Source organism: Zootoca vivipara, chromosome 6, assembly GCF_965207765.1.
Source record: "Zootoca vivipara chromosome 6, rZooViv2.hap1.1, whole genome shotgun sequence".
Classification (NCBI taxonomy): Eukaryota; Metazoa; Chordata; class Lepidosauria; order Squamata; family Lacertidae; genus Zootoca; species Zootoca vivipara.
Window position 1 is genome coordinate 68,401,058 of NC_142589.1, and position 20,594 is coordinate 68,421,651.

At 49.8% G+C, this 20,594-nt stretch overlaps 1 protein-coding gene across 1 annotated transcript in view; it reads right to left on the reverse strand.

Annotated features, from left to right (window-relative positions):
- The window catches only part of KIRREL2 (kirre like nephrin family adhesion molecule 2), a 57,098-nt gene that overhangs the window by 8,943 nt on the left and 27,561 nt on the right, over nucleotides 1-20,594 (reverse strand). Inside the window, exons 2-12 of the mRNA XM_035119529.3 lie at nucleotides 15,293-15,442; nucleotides 14,628-14,777; nucleotides 11,764-11,921; nucleotides 9,794-9,944; nucleotides 8,653-8,758; nucleotides 7,131-7,279; nucleotides 5,690-5,817; nucleotides 5,131-5,257; nucleotides 4,607-4,707; nucleotides 1,410-1,608; nucleotides 129-239 (exon numbers count right to left, since the gene is read on the reverse strand). Of these exons, the coding sequence (XP_034975420.3) occupies nucleotides 129-239; nucleotides 1,410-1,608; nucleotides 4,607-4,707; nucleotides 5,131-5,257; nucleotides 5,690-5,817; nucleotides 7,131-7,279; nucleotides 8,653-8,758; nucleotides 9,794-9,944; nucleotides 11,764-11,921; nucleotides 14,628-14,777; nucleotides 15,293-15,442 (1,530 nt within the window). The remainder of the gene's footprint in view (nucleotides 1-128; nucleotides 240-1,409; nucleotides 1,609-4,606; nucleotides 4,708-5,130; nucleotides 5,258-5,689; nucleotides 5,818-7,130; nucleotides 7,280-8,652; nucleotides 8,759-9,793; nucleotides 9,945-11,763; nucleotides 11,922-14,627; nucleotides 14,778-15,292; nucleotides 15,443-20,594) is intronic.

Consider the following 20,594-nt stretch of genomic DNA (forward strand, 5'->3'; position numbering starts at 1 on the left):
CAATTGGCTTGCTTTCCTGGCACTGCAGCCTCCCCAGGCTCTCTTCAGTCCTCCAGGTGTACTTCAAGTCTGGAACGACCTACAAAGCAAGGGGAGGGGGGGGGAGAAGGGGCTGCAGGGATCCTCACCTTTCCCACAGCGCTTGCGCCGGTAGCAGAGAGAGAAGAAGACCACCAGGAGGAGGAGGGCAGCAACACCGGAGGCAGCCAAAGCACCCAAAATTAGGACGGACAGGACTTCTGATGGGAATAAGATGGGTCACACACACACACTTTTTATTTGTCGTATTAGGTAGCCCTGCCCTCTCTTGAAGGAATTCAGAGCAATTTACAAGGGTTTATTACCCCATGTTATCACTGCAACCACACTGTGGCTGCTGAAAGACAGCGATTTGCCCACGGGAGGTTTGTGGCTACGATTTGAACTCAGGTCTCCCTGCTCCGAATTTGACACTAGGTGGTCTAGTAGGGGAAGGGCCTGGGTCAGCACTTGGCATCCTCAGGCAGCTTCTGAGGGCTCACCCGTAATGCCTGCCCTGGGATTCCCCATAATTTTATTTTTCTAGCCTGATTTACTCAGGGCAGTGCCATGCCAGGGGCATTGTGGGAAATAATGATCACCATCATATCATCACTTTTCCCAGAAAGGTGAGCGCAAAGCAACTTGGAAAAGCAAATGTTAAAAAGAAGCATAAGGACAAGAGAAAAAACAACCTAAGATGCTCACCAACATACCTGCCAAGTCTCCCGCTGAAAAATGCGGGATCAGCAGCGGCGCGGCACCGGAAGTTGCATAGAAGCAACTTCCGGGGCCACTCTGACCATGTGTGGGCACTGGAAGTCGCTTCTACGCATGCCCGGCAGCCATCTTGGTGGTAACCGCATGGTGACGGCCATCTTGGTGACGGCCGCCGCCATGCGGCCACAACCTAGATGACCGCCGGGCATGCGTAGAAGCGACTTCCGGTGCTGCTCTGCCCTATTTCTGGTGCCCACACATGGTCAGAGCAGCATCCAAAATGGAGGCTCCCTGGCAGGTAGGAAATCTGGGGGATTTCCGGGATTTTTCTCCATTCGGGAGAACAGCAGGAAACAGATTAAAATCTGGGGGTTTCCCGCGAAAAACGGGATACTTGGCAGCTAAGCTCACTAATAGTATGTACAAAAAAAAGCAAATGCAACGGAATCCCACCCCCGTTGAAAGATCAGCAGAAATTAAGGTCCAAAGAACCTGGAGGAATAAAAATGTGGCTCTCCAGATGCCATTGGACTACAACTCCCATCGTCCCTGCCATGCTGGCTGTGCCTGATGGGATTTGGAGTCTGCCAGCACCTGGAGGGTTGCAGGTCTTCCCTCTCTGCCCCAGGGGATCATTCCAAAGGCTTCCTGACCAAAGGTGGGAGCCTCACCTTGGCGGCGCAAGCTGACTGCCGCAGAACGGGCACCAAAGCGGTTCCAGGCCGTGCAGTTGTAGGGCAGGGCAAAGTCAGTGTCGTGGGTCGGGTCAATCAGCAAGGCCGAGAGCACCCCTTGGTCTGTCACCACCGTGTCCACGGTGAAGCGATCCAGTGATCCAGCATCCAGTACCCGTTCACCCCACGCCCAGGCCTGCGACAAGGGGAAAGGGAGAGGATCAAGGCTGTGAACAGCAATGGGGCATTGGGATGGAGCCGGGCAGGGGCGCCACACCTGGACCTAAGGGTGAATGGCGTCACCTGCAGGAGAGCTACCTGCAAACACTCTGTATGTCAAATAAGCAAGAGAGATATCCACCAAATAAGCCGAGCAGAGGGAGAGGGAGGTTACATCAGCTTGCAAGGCAATGGGTCAAACGGCTACCCTTTTCTTTTGCAAAATTCCCCATTATGCTCTGCCAAAATGTCACAAACTAGTGAGCAAGCTTTTGAGTCCACCAGAAGACTTTATCAGTCTGGATGCTAAACAAAACAGGGGGATGGGTGTGCTAAAAGAGCTGGCTCATGGCTATACTGTATGCATTTGTCATATATTCATTATTTGATGTACACCTTAGAATGGTCATGGCAATAGTGGTTGTCATGGAGAGAGCCTGCACTTTGGGATGTATCCCTATGCCATTGGTAGGCAGATGGGAGGCACAAGGGTGCTAAGATGGTTTGGACCCAGAGCTGGTGCATGTGTGACAGTTGTCACATGCACACTCTTTGAAAACACAACTCCATGTGGCATTTACTCCACCTTGTGGCTGGCTGATCACATGCATTGTGTGTGTGTGTGGGGGGGGGGGGGAGGAAACCACTATGGGGAAAAAATAGGATTGTTTGCACCATGCAAAAAACAAAAACTAAAACTAACAACCCATGGTGCACCAAAATCACCATGCAAGACTCTATCAGATTCTTGTGCGCGATGCAGAAAAATTCTTGTGTGCAATGTAGAAAAATAGACCACACGCAAAAATCTGCTTATTTTGTCTAGGCTACTGCAGATCTGTTTGATCTCTGCTTCTCGAGTGGAAGGGGGCTGGGAAATCACCAGAACTGCAGTCAGTCACGACCCACAAATAGCTCTCCAGATGTTAATAGGCACCTTGCGTAGTGATTTAAATTTGCAAGGGGAGCGCTAGGCCTTCTGAGGATTTCTCGGCATGGTGGGAACAAAGTCAATAAACCTTTGCTCTGCCTGGTGAATGGTTCCAAGTTGTATCATTCACTGACTTTCAAGAATGCAGGGTTCCCCCCACTCCTGCTTTTCTAAAAACCCACCAGCTTCTCAAAAACCTTTGATCTGGGAAGGGGTGGGGGTGGCAATCTGCTATCTGGAGGCAGGTGGAAACACATATGGGATCCTGATTCAGGCTGGGACTGGAGGAGGGGGTTTAACCCTTCCCCCTCCGTGCTGTTCTCTCAGGTGAACACTGCACCCCTCCCCTTAAGCTATTTGCCCAAGAGGAACCATGGCATCTTATGTTTTGACTCATTAGCTAGTAGGTTGTTTTTTAGCAGGTGGAGGGAGATTTCAGCCAGGGGAAAAAACAGCACAGGGGGCAAAAGTTAACCCCAGTGTGGGGAACCTTTGGTCCTCCAGATGTTCCTGAACTCTAACTCCCATCAGCCCCAGTAGGCATGGTCAATAGCCAGGGATGATGGGAGTTGCAGTTCAGCAACATCTGGAAGCCCCAAACTTCCCCACAAAGCTCTGCAACTCTAATCTGAACCGGACATTCTCCGCGACTGCATTTGTTGCTTTCAAAAGCAAAAATAAAAAATCCCATCCCATGGATCTCCTCTAGTTGGTCAAGGAGAAATTAAAAAGGCCAGAACGCTGTGTGCTTTGGGGTAGGAACATTGGGATTCTGGGCCAAGAAATGCTGAATTCAGTGACCCATATAAATCCTGCAGATTAAGCAACTTTTGCACACTGAGCTGCTTATTTTGCACAATTCATTCTGCCTCTGCTGAAGGGGGCAAAGGGCAATGCTGTGTCTGGCGGAGCCCCACACCCTCAGATGGAGAGCCTGCTCAGAATGTGTCTCAGCTCAGAGCAACCAGGAAGCTGCAGCGTAACAGCATTTGGAATATCACAGGCAGTTGTGGTTGGGGAACGACCATAACTCCGTTGTAGAGCAGGAGTTGAAGAGCTCATTGAACCAATCCTTATTTTTAACAGCAGCTTTATCTGCTGCATCTCGTCCCCGATTTGATGTGTTTTCATTTTCGTAATGTGCTGGTGTTAAATTGGTTATAAGCAGTCCTGAACCATCACTTCCCTCCCCCTTTTTCCAGCTGAAAGGTAGGATAAAGATGCTTGTATAATAAAAGAAATAATAACGTTCAACTTGAAACTATAATGAAAGCTGCTGGAGCTTGCCCCAAGACGGGCAGGGAAAATAAAGCACACATGTTTTAAGAACAGCTATCCAATAGCCGCTGTGCCTATGTAATATTAAGTACTTCCAGAGGGCTAGGAACCTGCGTACTCTTGATTTAAAAGTTGAGATTTCCAGAATGATGAATTCCTGAGCTTGCAAAGTACTACTATGATAATCATCATTCTTTATTCTATCGTCAGTCAGAAAAGATACAATTCTCAGTACAAAGTTAAAACATCTAAGACATCTAAAAACTAAAATAAAACATGGGCAGCACTAATAAAGGCTATACAGATAAACCCGCATCAATGCAGACTGTGATAATTTATAATAATAATTTATTATTTACACCCTGCTCATCTGGCCAGGTTTCCCCAGCCACTCTGGGCAGCTCCCAGCAGAATTAATGATAATAATAAAATTTTAAAAAACGATAAAACATCAGACATAAAAAACTTCCCTAAACAGGACTGCCTTCAGATGTCTTCTAAAAGTCAGGTAGTTATTTGTTTCCTTGATATCTGATGGAAAGGCGTTCCACAGGGTGGGTGCCACTACCAAGAAGGCCCTCTGCCTGGTTCCCTGCAACCTCACTTCTCACAGCGAGGGAACTGCCAGAAGGCCCTCAGCACTGGACTTCTGTGTCTTGGCTGAACGATGGGGGGTGGAGACTCTCCTTCAGGTATACTGAAGTCCACACAGGTTAAGGGACAAGGAACAGCAGGTCTGGAAAGGCTAGTTGACTGAAGCACTTACTATCCTATCAGGAGGTGGGACGCTCCCCACTAAGCACTCCAGCCGTGCCTTGGTTCCCACTGCAGTCTGCTGGCTTGGTTCTGCGCTGATAATGGGTGGACCTGGAAAGGAGGACACAATCAGGGCAGTGTTCAATACAGAAGAGGGCCTCCCTCCCCTCCCTATCCCTTAGTTACTGTTTTAGAAGGCTACAGGAGCTGGCTATGATTTGGTTAAAAAGAGAGCATCTCAGGTTTAGAGGCTTGCAGATTTCATCAAGGCTCCCTCCTATCTTTCCCAGGGAAGGGGGACATACAGCTCAGCGGTAAAGCATCTGCCATGCATGCAGAGGCAGAAAGATTCATGGTTCCATTTGTGGCTTTTCCAGGTAGGAGCGAGAAGGGAAATGGTCTAAGCTAAGCCAGCTTCTTATGGTCCCCAGGCAAGGCAAGCTGCAATCCTATCCCGTCTTTGCTTTGCTCTGCTCCCTTTAACAGTCTTGTTACACCCGCCACCCGGTCCCGACGCAAGGCCAGGCCCCTCACCGTTCACAGCCAGGGTCACCTCCTTCTCCGCCACTCCAATGCGCGGCACAATGGCTTTGCACACATAAACGCCAGCGTCTTCCTGCGTCACCGCCTTGAGATGCAGAGTGTTGCCGTTGCTCAGCACCTGTTGGTACAAGGAGTCCTGGTTGTGGCTCTCTTAGGACTAAAGGAATCTTTCCAGCAGGGGTGGGGAGTCTCTCTCCTGACCCCAGTTTCTGGTGGTAATTTATTGGCAGCTGCATGTTGGTGATGGGCGGGGCCAGAGGCAAAGTGGGCGGGGCATCCTTCTGTGTTTATTGGCGAGTGGCAGGTGGGCCTCCGAGATTTATTTGTGTAATTTGCAAATTACAAACCCAGAGCGGTTTATTTTTGACTCCCAACTTTTGAGGGGGGAAAAAAGGAGATTGGCATGATTTGAAAGTTGCAAGCAAGTTCAGAGCGCATGGGCTCCTGGTGTAAATTACTTGCCATATCAGACTACGGTATTTCTATTTCACATTTGTTTCTAGTTGTTGTTATAATAAAAATCTGAACAGGGGGCTGATGCTGCACTTACCACAGTAGACCCTTTCTTGGTCCAGGCCAGGGTGAGAGGAGGATTCCCAGTCCAGGTACAGGTGAAAGAGGCGTCTGCACCAACGTCGACCGTCAGGGGCTTTGGCTGAGAGACAAGGCGGGGTCCGACTGCGGACAGAAAGAAAGGGGTTGCCGAGAGTTAGCTGAATGGCGCGACTGACCTTCAGCCTCAGTCTCCCTATCTGCAGTATGGGAATAATGATACTGGAAGTGGCTACCTTCTGGAGGTTTGGTAAGAATCATGGCAAGAGGGTATAAGAAGCACATTGACCATGTAATTTAGGGTTGGGGTGAAAATTTAGAAAATCTATGAGCACCCCGCTCGAATTTTTGTGAGCAGGGCTGAAGCAGCCACAGCCCATTCTGAGCAGGGTTGTCACACTCTGAGCCAAGGTCAAGTCCACCAAAGGACCTATTTACGAACTGAAAGAAATGATGTCTCCAATAGATCATAGGGGCACTTCCAGCAGGGCTGATCACAAAATAACGGTTGCTGTCTGTGTGTATTTGTGCAAAAGCTTAACTCCTTGCAAAGTGGGCTTTCCCCTCCCCCCTAGAGCATCTGTTTTTGCTGGAACAAGGCTTTTTGCTGGAGCAGAGAGAGGTGGGAATAATAGTTGTTCCCCACCGACCACCCGTAATATTTCCAAGTACTCAAAAAAACCCTCCAATGTTTGTGAGAGCACTCAAAAGCGATTGCTTGCAACACACCTCTCCATCGTTTCCAAGGCAAACAGAGGTTGTTCACCCTTCCTGAATGTAATTCCCAAGGATTCCTGTCATGACCTACACTAGCCAAATAGCAGTTGGGCAAAACAGGATGGCAAGGGACTGTCTGAGGCCAGAGCCTGCCACTCAGTCCATTATCTGAGCTGATCACAATTACATACCCTAATTACATTACCCATAAGCAGAGTAAACCTTGGGAGACCCTCTGCCACATTGAAAGCTGCCTTCCACAAGGCCAGGCCTAGGTTCAGTGGGCACGCTTTGGGCTTTTAACAAAGTGCTGTGGGAGCAAAATGGCTGCCCGTGTGCGTGTGGCATTGTAACACAAAATGGCTGCTGTGGAGGCCATGTCAGGGCGGCCAAGCAAGTTCAAGCAGGAATGGAGCAGAAAAAGCAAATGTCTTTCACACACTGTGGATTTTAGAGGGCATATTAACTGAGACTTTTTGCAGGCGCCATGGGAGATACTGGTGGCCCCACAGTCAGGCAATTTATCCACCCTGCTCAGTGTTTATCACTCAGACTGTCTCTGGCATTCTCAGGTCTGCTAGAAGGGTCTTTCCCATTGCTCCACTTCTTGATTCTTTTAAAGGAAGATGGCAAGGGCTGACCCTGGGATCTTCTTGGTGCCAAGTGTGTTCTCTGCCACCGAGCTACTTATCTCGGGATCTGGGGCCGCCTCCTTTACTTACAATGCACATCCACCAGCGTGCTGACATTGGTGCTGCCCACAGCGTTGGACACCTCACATGACACAGGCTCTGTGAAGAAGGACTGGTCAACCGTTGCCTCGTAGCTGTCGCCATTGGCCTCCGGAATAGGTACACCTCCTTTAGCCCACCTGTGAAGAGATGTGTGGTCTTAGGAGAGCTCAGCTCAAGGGGTACTTTATGAGGAAAAGTTCCCCTACGTCAGGGCCAGGGACGTTCCAGCTCATGGGCCAAATGTGGGTCACAAGGCCTCCCCATTTTGGACCACAAGGCCACCCCCCCCCCAAAACCATGCCCATCATATAGAATCATAGAGTTGGAAGAGACCACAAGGGCCATCCAGTCCAACCCCCTGCCAAGCAGGAAACACCATCAAAGCATTCCTGACAGATGGCTGTCAAGCCTCCGCTTAAAGACCTCCAGAGAAGGAGACTCCACCACACTCCTTGGCAGCAAATTCCACTGCCGAACAGCTCTGTGTGACACCAGGTGCAAGGCAGGTGGGGATGCAGCTGCAGAGAGCAGGATTGAACTTCCCACACACCCACTGACATGGGGAGTTCAATCCTGCTTACTTCAGGTGCACCAGCCCATTCCCAGTGCCCGAACCCTGCACAAAGCAGGATTGAGCCCCCTGATGTGTGGAGAGTTCACTCCTGCTTTGTGCAGGATCTCTGCTCAACTCGGCGGGTCAGCTTGGACAGCAGGGGGTGACAAACCACTTGTCAATCACTCAAAGTCAATACGATGTCAGGTGGGTGACAGGTGGGTGGTTCAGCCTACCCATCAAAGTTGGCCCACCGTAGGAAGGGAAGATCTCTGACCCAATGGACCAAAAAATATTCCCCTCTCCTGGGGGATCTTTTATTTAGAAAGCAGGTGAATAAGGAGGGTGTGGGGACTTGAGAGAGATATATAAAAATCATGTGCTGTATGGGGAAAGTGAACCGAAGTTCCTCTCCCTCCCCGGGACCCATCCAATGAAGCGGAAAGGTGGGAGATTCAGAATGGACAAAAGGAAATTACTTCCTCACACAGGGCAGAGTCGAACTGTGGAACTCTTTGCCACAAGAATTGGAGATGGCAACCAACTTAGAAGGTTTAAACAGATGCTTGGAGGGTCAGGCTGTCAGTGGGTACTAGTCATGATGGCTAGGCAGTAACACCAGTGCCTAAGAAGGTGGCAGAGGGCTAAATTGCTCTCATGTCCTGCATTTGGGCTTCTAGAAGGCATCTGGCTGGCCACTGAAGGAAACCGAATGTTGGACTAGATGGGCCTCTGGCCTGATTCCCCAGGGCTCTTCTCTTCCTTTGAAAGATGAGGAAGGGCGAGGAAAAGGCAAGAACCACAGCAAAAGAAAGCAAATACACTTTGCTGCCTTGCTAATTGGCAAGCATCGACAAGCGTGCCATCTGCAGTGTTGCCATTAGAGGGCATCCCAGTCACACCATTGCTGCTGCAAGATCTCTGGTGGTCAGGGTCTCTCCTCTTTCTAGCCCTTACCTGTAGCCTGTCACTTCAGGGTTGGAGGTGGCCGTGCAGAGGAAGCTCACTTTGCCACCCTCGGCCACAGTTTGTGGCTGCACCGAGAGCATGACAACTGGTGGATCTGCAAGACAGAGGGAGAGGAACAGATGAAAATCCTGAACATTTATTTCCTTTAGTGTAAAGGCCCCAGTGACCCGGCGAAGGGATCCCCAAAAGGTAAGGTTTATGCCTTTTTTTCTCCCCGAGGCCTTTATCCCAATTGGGAAATGGGTGCCAAAGTTTGTGCCTATAGCCAACATCTGCTTGAATCTTTTACTATCCATCGGTGCATCTGCCTGGCTCCCTTACTATCAACATATGCGGTGTCTATTAGCTGTTCCACCTGAGTACAGTCAGTTAGGCTACTGCCAAGGCAGGTAGCTAGGATTCCACATAGCTTGCTCCTCCAGGTTTCCATGCTTTCAGAAGCCCCGAGCCATGGCAAGGTACAAAAAGCACTGCTTCTGCAGGACATAAGGACTCCAAGCTCTTATTTCATTTGGACCACCCCACAGTGACCTAGGCCCCATCTGGACTATACATTTAAAGTGGCACCACAGCACTTGAAACCGTACTTTATCAATGATGTTGAGAGTTGTTAGCAGGCCCCTATTCCCCTCACAGAACTACACACAATTCAGAGTGTTCCCTGGGAAACGGGATTGACTGTTCAACCCCTCTGGGAATTGTAGCTCTGTGAGGGGAATTGGCATCTCTTTTGACAATTCTCAGCACCCTTAGCTAACCACATTTCCCAGGATTCCTTGGGAAAAGACGTGGTTGTTTAAACTGGTTTCGTGGCGTTTTAATGTTACGCTGTGAATGTGGCCACATTTATTGCACCGCAGAATCCTCGCTTCCAGGTGAAACAGCTCCATTTCCTCTCTTCCCAGGTCTCCTTCAACATAGGAAGCTGCCTCCCTCATACTGATTCAGACCACCAGCTCAGTATTGCCTACACTGACTGGCAGCACCTCTCCAGAGCTGCGGGCAGGGAAAATGCCCAGCCACAATGGATGGTGCTGGGAGATTGAACCCAGGAACTTCTGTGCAGAAGGCAGATGCGCTGCCACAGAGTCCCGCCCCTTCCCCGCAGGCCCATGCCCTGTGGGCTCACATTGCACATTGAGGGTGACTGTGGTCTGCTTGCCGGCTGGGGCTGCTGGGTTGCTGACTCGGCAGGTGAACGAACTGCCCATGTCCCTGCTGCTGGGGGTCAAGAGGAGGGTGCTGACAGCCACTTCTCGCTTGCCGTCATCCATGAGGGCCTGCAGGAGAGGAAGAAGGGTTTCCATGTTGAATATTTCCTTGGATAGCCACTCTCTGGAGACAGGGCCTCTATACGTCGCACAAACACAAACACATTTTTCTTTTTCCCAGCCTGCATCTAGTGTTCATTTATTGGATTTGTATACTGCCTGTCTGCCAAGGCACCCAAGGGGATTTACCATTTTAAAATCCTAAAATGAATCCGTTATATATCAAATGTAGAGCAACAGAGTCCTCTCTGGCTAATGGGGAGCTGGTGGCATGCGTGCTTTGTGGCCTAGGCTCCCTTGCTTCTTCCTTCCCTCAGGGCAGACAGGTCTAACATTACCATTTGTGAATGTGTGAATACAACAACCAGTGGTTGAAAGCTTGTATATCATCAGGTACATTTCATAGAACGCCGGGATTGGCCGTGCCTTCTTATTCAAATGTACACTGAGTGTTGGGACCAAGCTTGCTGCTGTGCAATGCGTCTCGCCTATATTGAAATAACTTTGCTGAACTTTGGTCTGTTCCTGAGCACGATTCAAAGTGGTGGTGGCTTAACTGAGGAAGCTGGACTGAGGAATCTGTGACCCTCCAATGGCCATTGGACTACAACTCCCAACATCCTCAGCCAGCATGACCAAGGAATGCTGGGAGTTGTAATCCAACCCTGCTGGTAAAGCATGAGACTCTTAATCTCAGGGTTGTGGCTTTGAGCCCCACTTTGGGTGAAAGATTCTTGCATTGCAGGGGGTTGGATGAGATGACCCTCATGGTCCCACCCAACTCTACAATTCTATGATTTACTGAACATCTGGAGGGTCACAGGCTCCCCATGCCTAGTAAGCTGAGATAGTCCCCTGGTTGATATGGTCACAAAGTCCTGAGCTAGCCCAGATGTGGTGTGGCGGTTGAAGTCCCCAAGCACAATTGACTGTGGGTTCACCAGCAACCCTCATGCAAGGGGGGGGGGCTACTGGGCAGTAACAGGGACGCGGGTGGCGCTGTGGTCTAAACCACTGAGCCTCTTTGGCTTGCTGATCAGAAGGTTGGCTGTTCAAATCCCCGTGACGGAGTGAGCTCCTGTTGCTCTTTCCTAGCTCCTGCCAACCTAGCAGTTCGAAAGCTCTCCAGTGCAAGTAGATAAATAGGTACCGCTGCAGTAGAAAGGTAAACAGTGTTTTTGTGCTCTCTGGCACTTGTCACAGTGTCCCATTGGGCCAGAAGCAGTGTAGTCATGCTGACCACATGACTTGGAAAGCTGTCTGTGGACAAACGCCGGCTCCCTCAGCCTGAAAGTGAGATGAGCGCCGCACCCCATATTCGACTTTGACTGGACTTAACTGTCCAGGGGTCCTTTACCTTTTACCTTTTTTATTGTTTCATCTTCGTGATCCTAATCCTAACCCTAACACTCAGAACAACCCCTAAAACCTGGCATTAGTTTCTCAGTGAAAAATAACAGAGAAATAATGGAGAAGGATGGAGTTACAATGAATGACAGTGACAACCTGTGTTTTTGCACCACCAAGCGCTTGGGAGAGATTTGGCCTTCCCAGTTTGTCCACTGGGGTCTCAGTAATCCACACCAGGTCAGTCCTGTCACCCGCAATTAAATTGTGGAGGAGCCTGCTTTTATTACCGACATGTCGTTCGGCAACAGCAGCAATAGGTGAAAGGATAAGTCAGCCTGACAACGCAGATTGTGATGGACGAAGGGAGGGTGCTGGACATTTCGCCAGGCTTACCCAGACAGATCTCAGACTCGCTGTCCTACTTTTCACCCCCCTCCTCTGCTTGTCTAGTTCTTGCCAACACTCAGCAGAGTCTCACCTTGGAGTACATGGCAGACTCCTGGCGTTGCCCATCTCGGTACCAGCTGATTTCGGCAGCTGGCTTGGCCCCGGCAGCACGGCACGACAAGTTGTAGGGGATGTTGGATATCACATGCACAATGGGACCGTTCTGGATCTCGGGGTCGTTGGGAGGGACTTGGAAGAAGAGACATGGAGAAGATAGGTTAGCTGTGTTATCTGGTAAGGGGGAACTCCCAGGTGCAAGACGTTTGGGCCACAGAAGCTTCTCCAGAATATTAACAACAAACACCCTGGGCATGGCGGAAGCAGCAGGAGAGAGTTTCCATCTGAGCCAGATTTTGTGAAGAGGGAGAAGTGAAGCACTTAATCGTTTACTGCAAAACAGCCAGCAACGTCCTGCCAGCAGATTTTCTGGCTGGCCCCCATTCTTCAGGGGATACGCAGCAAAACCAGCTTATCATGTATGTGGGTCCTTGATCCAGAAAACCATTAGCTGAGGTCTACAGAGGGAGCAGCGCTACCAGGTGTAAGCAGAGCCAGATAGGATTGCAGCAAAGTCTTGGCTGCAGTAGCTGGTCCTTGGCTGCATCTTTAATATAGGGCTGGGGTGGGCTGCTGAACACAGCTGGTAGGCTGGATCCTTACCTGCCCAAACCTGTGACAAGCCAACTTTGACAGGTGGAAAGTCTTTCCCATCAGCTGCTTGCCAGATCATTTAAATGTGAGATGATGGGGATAGAACCAGGAACTATGCATGCGAAGCATGAGCTTGTCCGCAAAGCTGGCATTAAAATAGCACTAAGATCTAGGCCTCTGATAGCAGCAAAGGGGTGTAGCTCAGTGGTAGGACACCTGCTTTGAATGCAGAAGGTCCCAGGTTCTACCCCCAGCATCTCCAGGTGGGGACATTGGTGGTAATGGGACAGATGCACGCCAACTCTTCACTGCGCATAGGAGAGTGAGCCAGAGTAAAAGTATATTTCTGATTCAGCGAAGACACAGGAAGGTGTGCTACAAAAGCAGTGAGTCAGGAATTCCTAACTGGCGGAGAGACGTTTTGAGTTCCCCATAGGGATGGGGAAGAAATTAAATTCATCTCACACTTAAAGGCAAAGCTACCTAATTTGCAGTTTCCAAAAGAGCCCATGAACTGAGCCACAGCAGCCCTTTAAAATTCACACAGCTCTGAATTTTGCAATGCAGCCATGCGTACAAAAATGCCTAGATTAGTGTAAAGCATGCCTATGAATGGATATGAAAGTACTCGTACAAAAATGCATTATATTAGGGGACCTTGCTTGCAGAAATGCATATATTTGTCAACACTGCAGCTGTTAGGAGAAATTCACACTGAAATTGGTGAATTTTCACGAGGCGGGGTTTTTGTTTTTGGCAAAAAACAATAATCTCAAATTGTTGCAGAAATGTGGGGAGCTACATTCCAGACTGGGGGAAATGAGAGAAACTGAAAATGACCCATTTGCTCACCCCTACTTCCCAGCAAGTAAAGAGTACAGGATTCGGCCTGGGCAGCTAGCCGCTTGGACACCCTGGGTGGCACATGAATGCCACACAAAGGGGGCAGGGCGAGGTGCCATATTGTGGGGCGAGATGCCTGCGGGGTGAGGCAGGCCACGCCGGAATCCCAGTGCCCTAGCCATGTTCCACTCTGGCACCCTGCAGAGAGACGTGGCTTGGGTGCGCTGCAGGCCCTGTGGTAAGTGCCACCTCCATGATGTGGCACCCAGTGCCCCCCGCCCTCTTAGCTACGCCTCTGGGCCTGAGCCTGGACTGCAAAAGCCCCTGTGGCTGTGTGTTGATGGGCTGTCACAACAGCGTATCCTCCAGCTCCTTTTATGCTGCCAAGACACATTGATAGATTAGCAGAAAAGCCAGGAAAGGATCCAAGAAGCCAGGACTGGATGCAGGAATTTTCGACTCTCGTTATATATGAACCAGGATTGTCTTCTCCCTGGTCCTGAATGGGGTAACTGTGCCCCTGAAGGACCAGGTGCACAGCCTGGGAGTCATTTTGGACTCAAATCTGTCCATGGAGGCGCTGGTCAATTCTGTGTCCAGGGCAGCTGTTTACCAGCTCCACTTGGTACATAGGCTGAGACCCTACCTGCCAGCGGACTGTCTCGCCAGAGAGGTGCATACTCTTGTTATCTCCCACTTGGACTACTGCAATGCGCTCTATGTGGGGCTACCTTTGAAGGTGACCCGGTAACTACAACTAATCCAGAATGCAGCAGCTAGACTGGTGACTGGGAGTGGCTGCTAAGACCTCATAACACTGGTCCTGAAAGACCTACATTGGCTCCCAGTATGTTTCTGAGCACAATTCAAAGTGCTGGTGCTGACCTTTAAAGCCCTAAACGGCATCGGCCCAGTATACCTGGAGGAGCATCTCCACCCCCATCCTTCAGCCCAGACACCAAGGTTCAGCTCCGAGGACCTTATTGCGGTTCCCTCATTGCAAGGTTACAGGGAACCAGGCAGAGGACCTTCTCGGTAGTGGCGCCCACCCTGTGGAACACCCTCCCACCAGATGTCAAGGAAATAAACAACTACCTGACTTTTAGAAGACATCTGAAGGCCTGCTTAGGGAAGTTTTTGATGTTTGATGTTGTATCGTGATGTTGTTGGAAGCCACCCAGAGTGGCTGGGGAAACCCAGCCAGACGGGTGCGGTCTAACTAATAAATTATTATCATTATCATTATTGGGTGGGAGAAAGAATGGTTTTGAAAAACTGGATTTTAAGCGCTCTCACGCCTGAGCAACTCTGGTCAAGGATGGGACCGCCTCGAAAAGAGGGTGAAGTGGGATAATCGTGTCAGTGGTCTGAGGAACGAAGGGGGAGGGGAAGAGAACTCACTAAGTACGGTCAGCTTGGCCCTCTGCGATCGCAGGGCGGCCTGAGTGGCCTGGCATTCATAGATGGCATCATCATCCAATTCAGCGTAGTCAATCTTCAGGTTATGCTGCCCAGCAGATGCATCTCCAACAATGGAGTAGCGTGACCAGCCTGCAGTGAGGAGAAAAGCAGCTTGTCATGTAAGCAGTGGCATAGTAATGGGGGGGGAGGGGGGCGCCACCCCGGGCAGCAGGCTGGGCGGGGGGGGGGGGCAGCAGGCTGGACAGGGCTGACCACCTCCACCAGCCTGGAGGAGAAGCCCTGATGTAAGCGAGACTGCCTCACTCCATGGCTTGCTTGCGGGGTTTGCCGTGCCGCCACGGCGCATGCCTCCTGTGTGCATGCTCTGTGCCGCGTGCGTCGCGCGTCATGACACATGCACCATGATGCGTGCGTCGTGATGCGCAATGCATGCGCGCGACAGACACCCCGCCCCCCGGTGGGGTGCCTTCGCGTTTGCCGCCCCGGGCAGCCAGGCGGCTAGCTACGCCGCTGCATGTAAGGTAAAGTTTGCAGAACCCAGGATGGAAAGAGGCACCTGCAGCGCCCCCTGGAGTCGTACAGGTTTACTACAGCGACTCATCGCTACTGTACCCGCTTCCCTCCCAGTACCACGGTGAGCATACCTGGCAGGTCTCTTTCTCCCCCCAAGGCCAGCCCGTCCTTGGTCCACTGCACCATGCCTCGGTAGCCCATCACCACGCAAGCTAGCGTCACGGACTGTCCGGACACAATCACCTGGTCCATGGGCTGTTGGAAGAAATAGGCCGCCAACCCTGGGGAGCAAAGAACAACGGCACCAAGGTGGTTAAGGTCAAGCAATTAGGGAGAGATTCAGAGTTCAGTTTGCGTTTAAAGATGAACCTCCCACACTTGCGCTTTCGGAAACAACACGTGAGCAAAAACACAGCCTTCCATCGAGACTGGAGCTCCTCTGAATCTCCAGCCAAGGAACGTCTGCAAAAACACATGTAGGAGGGTAACGTGTGCTTACAAGGGCACAGGGGAGTGAAAACAGTGTGCAAAAATGTGTCTGGGTTGGGGAGATTGCTTTGCAAACGTGTGTACGTCAGGCAAAATTGTACATTAAAATGTGCATATTAGGAGAAATTCACCCCCAATACACACACACACACACACACACACACACACACACACACACACTAATGTGGAAAGGATGAGAATGGAAGAAGGGGAAATAGAGAGAAGCTGAAATTGACAGAATTGCACATCCCTAGTAGTAATGCGGGAGATCTGGGCCAGTTTACCCTCCTCCCTGGGGAAAAACCTGTTCCCCAGCTGAGGTGAGTGCATGTCCCCATAACATTCCTCCTCCTGTTGGTAAATTCTTCCTTCTCTTTCCTTTTGTGGGAGAAGCAGCAAAAGCCACAAATGCGCTGAGGAGACCTGGGAGGAGTGAGAGGGGGGTTTGCGAAGCAGGAGAGCAGGGAGGGAAAGCTGTTAGAGGAGAGTTTCAATTTTTTGAGGCGCCGCAGGAGCCCCCGGGTCCCTGGCACTGCCTTATCTCCGCGCCACAGACTGCTGAGGTGCTGGTTTGGTGTGCTCTGCACATGCCCTTCAGCCAAGGAAGCCTCTGTTTCCACTCTGTGTTCCCACCGTCAAACAGCTTTCTTTTGCTCTCCCTTCCCCTAGCTCTAGGCAAATGCATTAAAAGAAACTTTAGAGATGGTGTGTGTGTGTGTGTGTGTGTGTGTGTGTGTGTGTGTGTGTGTGTACACACACACACACATGCGCAAGCAAGTAAATCACTGCGCCCTCTGGGGTCCTATATTTGCTTTGGGTGGAGGAAGGATCTGGGGGTCAATAAGAATGCACGGAACGCCCAGATTATGCAGGAATAAATCAGTATATCCCATTATACTGTCAATCCCAATAAAACAATGTAGGTATTACTTTATTGCCTGCTTTGCAGTTGTTTTTCATTTGTAATGAATTTATTTGGAGGATATTTTGTTTGGCTGTTATGTATGTTGCTTGAAAATGTGGAATTTCCATTGTACTGTTTGTAGTTCTTCATGTGCAATGGTTTATTCTGACATCCTGTTCAGCAGTTAACTATAATGTTCTGTAATGTAGGGTTTTTAAAAGGTGGGGTCCCCCTCATTTAATCTTTGTTTATTATGTTATGGGGCTGTATAGACACTATACCTTTAAGGCACATTTGGAACACATTCTTTCCCTCAGAGAATTCTGGGCTCTGTAGTTTACCCTTCACAGAGCTAAAGTTTCCAGAAACCGTTAACAAACTACAGTGCCCAGCATTCTTTGAGGGAAAGAATGGTGCTTTAAAGGCATAGCGCATACACACTGTCAGATGTGTGCTTGGGGTTGTATCCAATGCTTAATCATACTTAAGAGCAGGCATCCCCAAACTTCGGCCCTCCAGATGTTTTGGACTACAATTCCCATCATCCCTGACCACTGGTCCTGTTACCTAGGGATCATGGGAGTTGTGGGCCAAAACATCTGGAGGGCCGCAGTTTGGGGATGCCTGCTTAAGAGTAAACCCACTGAATGTAATGGGCATGACTAACTTGGATCCATTCATTTTAATGGATCGACTTGAGTAAAACATGGATACAATCCCAGTGGGGAAGCTACCTGCTCCAGCACCGGGAGCGGCGTGCATCTGGGGGCGTGGCTGGCACGCACCCCAGGGGGCGTGGCATGTTGCCCACAGGGGGGCGTGGCACGCATCTGGGGGCATGCACAGTGAGCGGTCCGGGGGTGTGCAGCGAGTGGCCCAGGGGTGGCCGCGATGTCACCCCCAGATGGCATCTGGGGCGCACCGCCCCCGCCCCCCTTTGTCCGCCAGTGTACAATCCTTACCCTTCCAACCAGTATATAAACTGTTTAAACAAAGAAACAAAACAATTCTTGATTTCTATTTTGTTTATTTGAGGAATTTATAATCCATGCTTCAATAAAATTCCCAAAGCAGCTTTGCATAGGACTGTTTTTCCACCTGTGCATATCCTTTAAGATCCAGAACATGTTCATGCAGCCAGAGTGTCATGTCTCATCAGGGGCTATTACGCAAATGGATTTCAAGGATTGTACATGTGCCTTGGCAGCCGTGGATGATCTCCCCTCCCTGCCTGTGCGCAGACAGTGGAGCAGATCCATGCTGCTGCCCCAGAGACCACGGGCTCCTCTAGGGGACCTGAAAATTCAGCTCTCACCCTCATTTGCTTGCCCAAAGCTTATGCAAAGGTTAGGCGATGCATAGCCTTTTTATTGCGCATTCGTTCCAATCCATTGGCAGGGAGGTTGTACGACAATGAGCTTTCATCCTGATTTGCTGGTACGGTGTTCATCATATGCACATCCCACACTTCCCGGTGCATTTCCCCAACACTTTCCTAACTGCAAAAAGGTTTTTTTAAAAAAAATAAAATAAAAATAAAAGTGGATTTGTTGCAGTAGGGCAACAGAGCACTTTAATCCAGAAAACCAAGATTTCCAGAATGCGCTTCAATCTCCTCTGCAGCCTTCCCCTATGTACATATGAAAACGGCGAGAAAAAGAGGCGATACTACATGATGGTCGGATCCTTTGGTCCACTGCAGCAGGGCCTCTGCTTATTGTTCCTATGCTATCCCACTTGCGTATTGGGGGGGGGGGTATCCTTTTTCACAACTCTCTGTGTAAAGATCCCCAAAGGGGATTTGCTAGGTTTGCTTGCTGCGGATGTCATGCTCCGTTGAATAGCTCATGGTTTCCTGCTCAATTGACCATTAAAGAAACAAGAGATGCTTAAATAGATATTTTAGAGAAGTTTCCCCAGAGACTGCTGATCCATATAAAGCTCGCTTGCTTACTGCAGAGTGAACTTGTGCAATACTGAGATCAGGCCTATCCAGGAGTTGGGAGGACTGATCATTCATTAGTCCGGGGACAGATGAGAAAAACCTAACACTTTCTTGTCTGTAGAAAATGCATTTCAAGCCAGTGTTCTTTCGAGGGACATTGCTGTCCTCAGATTAATTGAGAGAGATAGAGAGAGAGGAGCTTGCTCAGGGCACAAATTGTGGGACCTCGGAACAGCCTGCTTCAGGAGGTAGTTGCCGAGAGGTTTTTAAGCAGAGGCTGAACGGCCAAATGTCAGGGGTGCCATGGCAGTGGACTTCCTGCATCAAGTGTGGGCAATTACTGAGCAAGGTGAGCCCATGGCCAGACTCTGCATAGGGCAGCTTCTTATCTTCCAATGGTTGCAACATCCTGGTGTGGTTCAGACACTATAAAACAGATCCTTACTATTGCTAGAGGTAACATTCAACACATTCACCCATTGGTAAGAATTACACTTATACTGCAGTTTCACTTAAAAACCACACAAAACAGATACGCGCGCGCGCACACACATATGGTGAGAAACTTTAGAAAAACGTAAAATTACGTAGTTAGCAGACCACCAGCTAACTATTACAGAAACTATTTTGTCTTTATTATCTGCATAAGCCTGGTGGCACAGTGACGTTTTCAGCAAACGTTTAAAGGTTAATCTGGAAGACGTCTCCTGAATTTCTATTGGAAGAAACTTCCACCGGACTGGAGACTGCGACTTGAAAGGCTCGGCTTTGTGCTGATGTCAAATGAGCCTCACTAACTCAGGGGAAAACCAGCTTTGCTTCTATGGATGGTCTCCGTGATCAGGCTGGGCTTTGAGGGATCTGACAGGCCCTAAAGCTGCTCAGGGTAATAACTAAGCGATACATAGGGATGTGTGAATCAGCCTTAAAAGGTTGGGTTTTTGAGACTCTGCAGAAACAGCCTTTTCATTCTGCTTCCTTCTTACTGTGGCCAGGATATAGCCACAATGCTTGGAGATTGGAGTGACCTGCAATAGTATTTCCCCTTCTATACATGAAGCAGCATCTGCCCGCTGCTTCAAACATATGGTAAAGATGTGTCTTTCTGCCCAGGTTTCCCCAAACCCATAAGATCGGACCCTGTTTAATTTGTTTCTGAATGCTTTTAAATGAAGAAATAAAATAAATGTTGCTGGTTTGCACACACACACTCCCTGCTGAAGCATACGGTATCTAGTTGCCAGCACCCAGCTTTTGCCCCCCCGCCCCCCTGCGCCTTCCGCCCTTTCGGCCACTGGGAGACTGTTAAGATCTCCGAGGCTGAAAGAGCCTTTATTGGCACACAGATCCCTCCATCTTGAGACTCTTATCTCCTCACTAAAGCCTGCTTAACTGCAATCCAATAACGCCAGGCCTTTGTCCTATTGTTTAAAAGTTTACCCACTAAACGAGGGTCTGAATAGCACGATAATCCTCTCAAGAGGGTCAAGAGGGCTGAGACATGGAGATGGAGCCAGAGACAAAGGGCTGGAAGAGAGTCAGAAAGGCAGGCTGGTCCAACCACCCCAGGGGAATAGGGGATCTGATGCCGGCTGGAACAGGGCCACCAAGCCTGGTACCCATCTGAACATCTGAGCATCGACTGCCCAACCATTTCCTAAAATTGTGTGTGTGTTGGTGTGTGTGTGTGTTTACAGCAAGGAAGAGAAGGACCCTCTGTACGGCTCGGTTTCATCTCACTCACCACCCAAGGGAGGACACTTTTTGATCTCCAACACCTCACTTACAAAACAGTTCTTAAAGCGATGAAACAGGGAAAGGACCAACCCTATTTCTACGGGGGGTGTTTGTGTGTGTTCCCTCCTGAGCCCTCCCCAGGCACAAATGGGGCACCTTCTCTTCTTCCATCACAACTCATTCTCACACTTGCTCCTCTGGAGTGGATGGGTCCACCAGGGAAATAAAAAGTGGGGTAAATAATCAATAATAAAAAAGTGAGAACATGCCTCTGAGAGAGGTGGAGAACCTCAGGCTCAGGGGGGCTGAACGTGGCCCTCCAGGTCTCTCTGACTAGCCCTCATAATTCTCCCTAGGC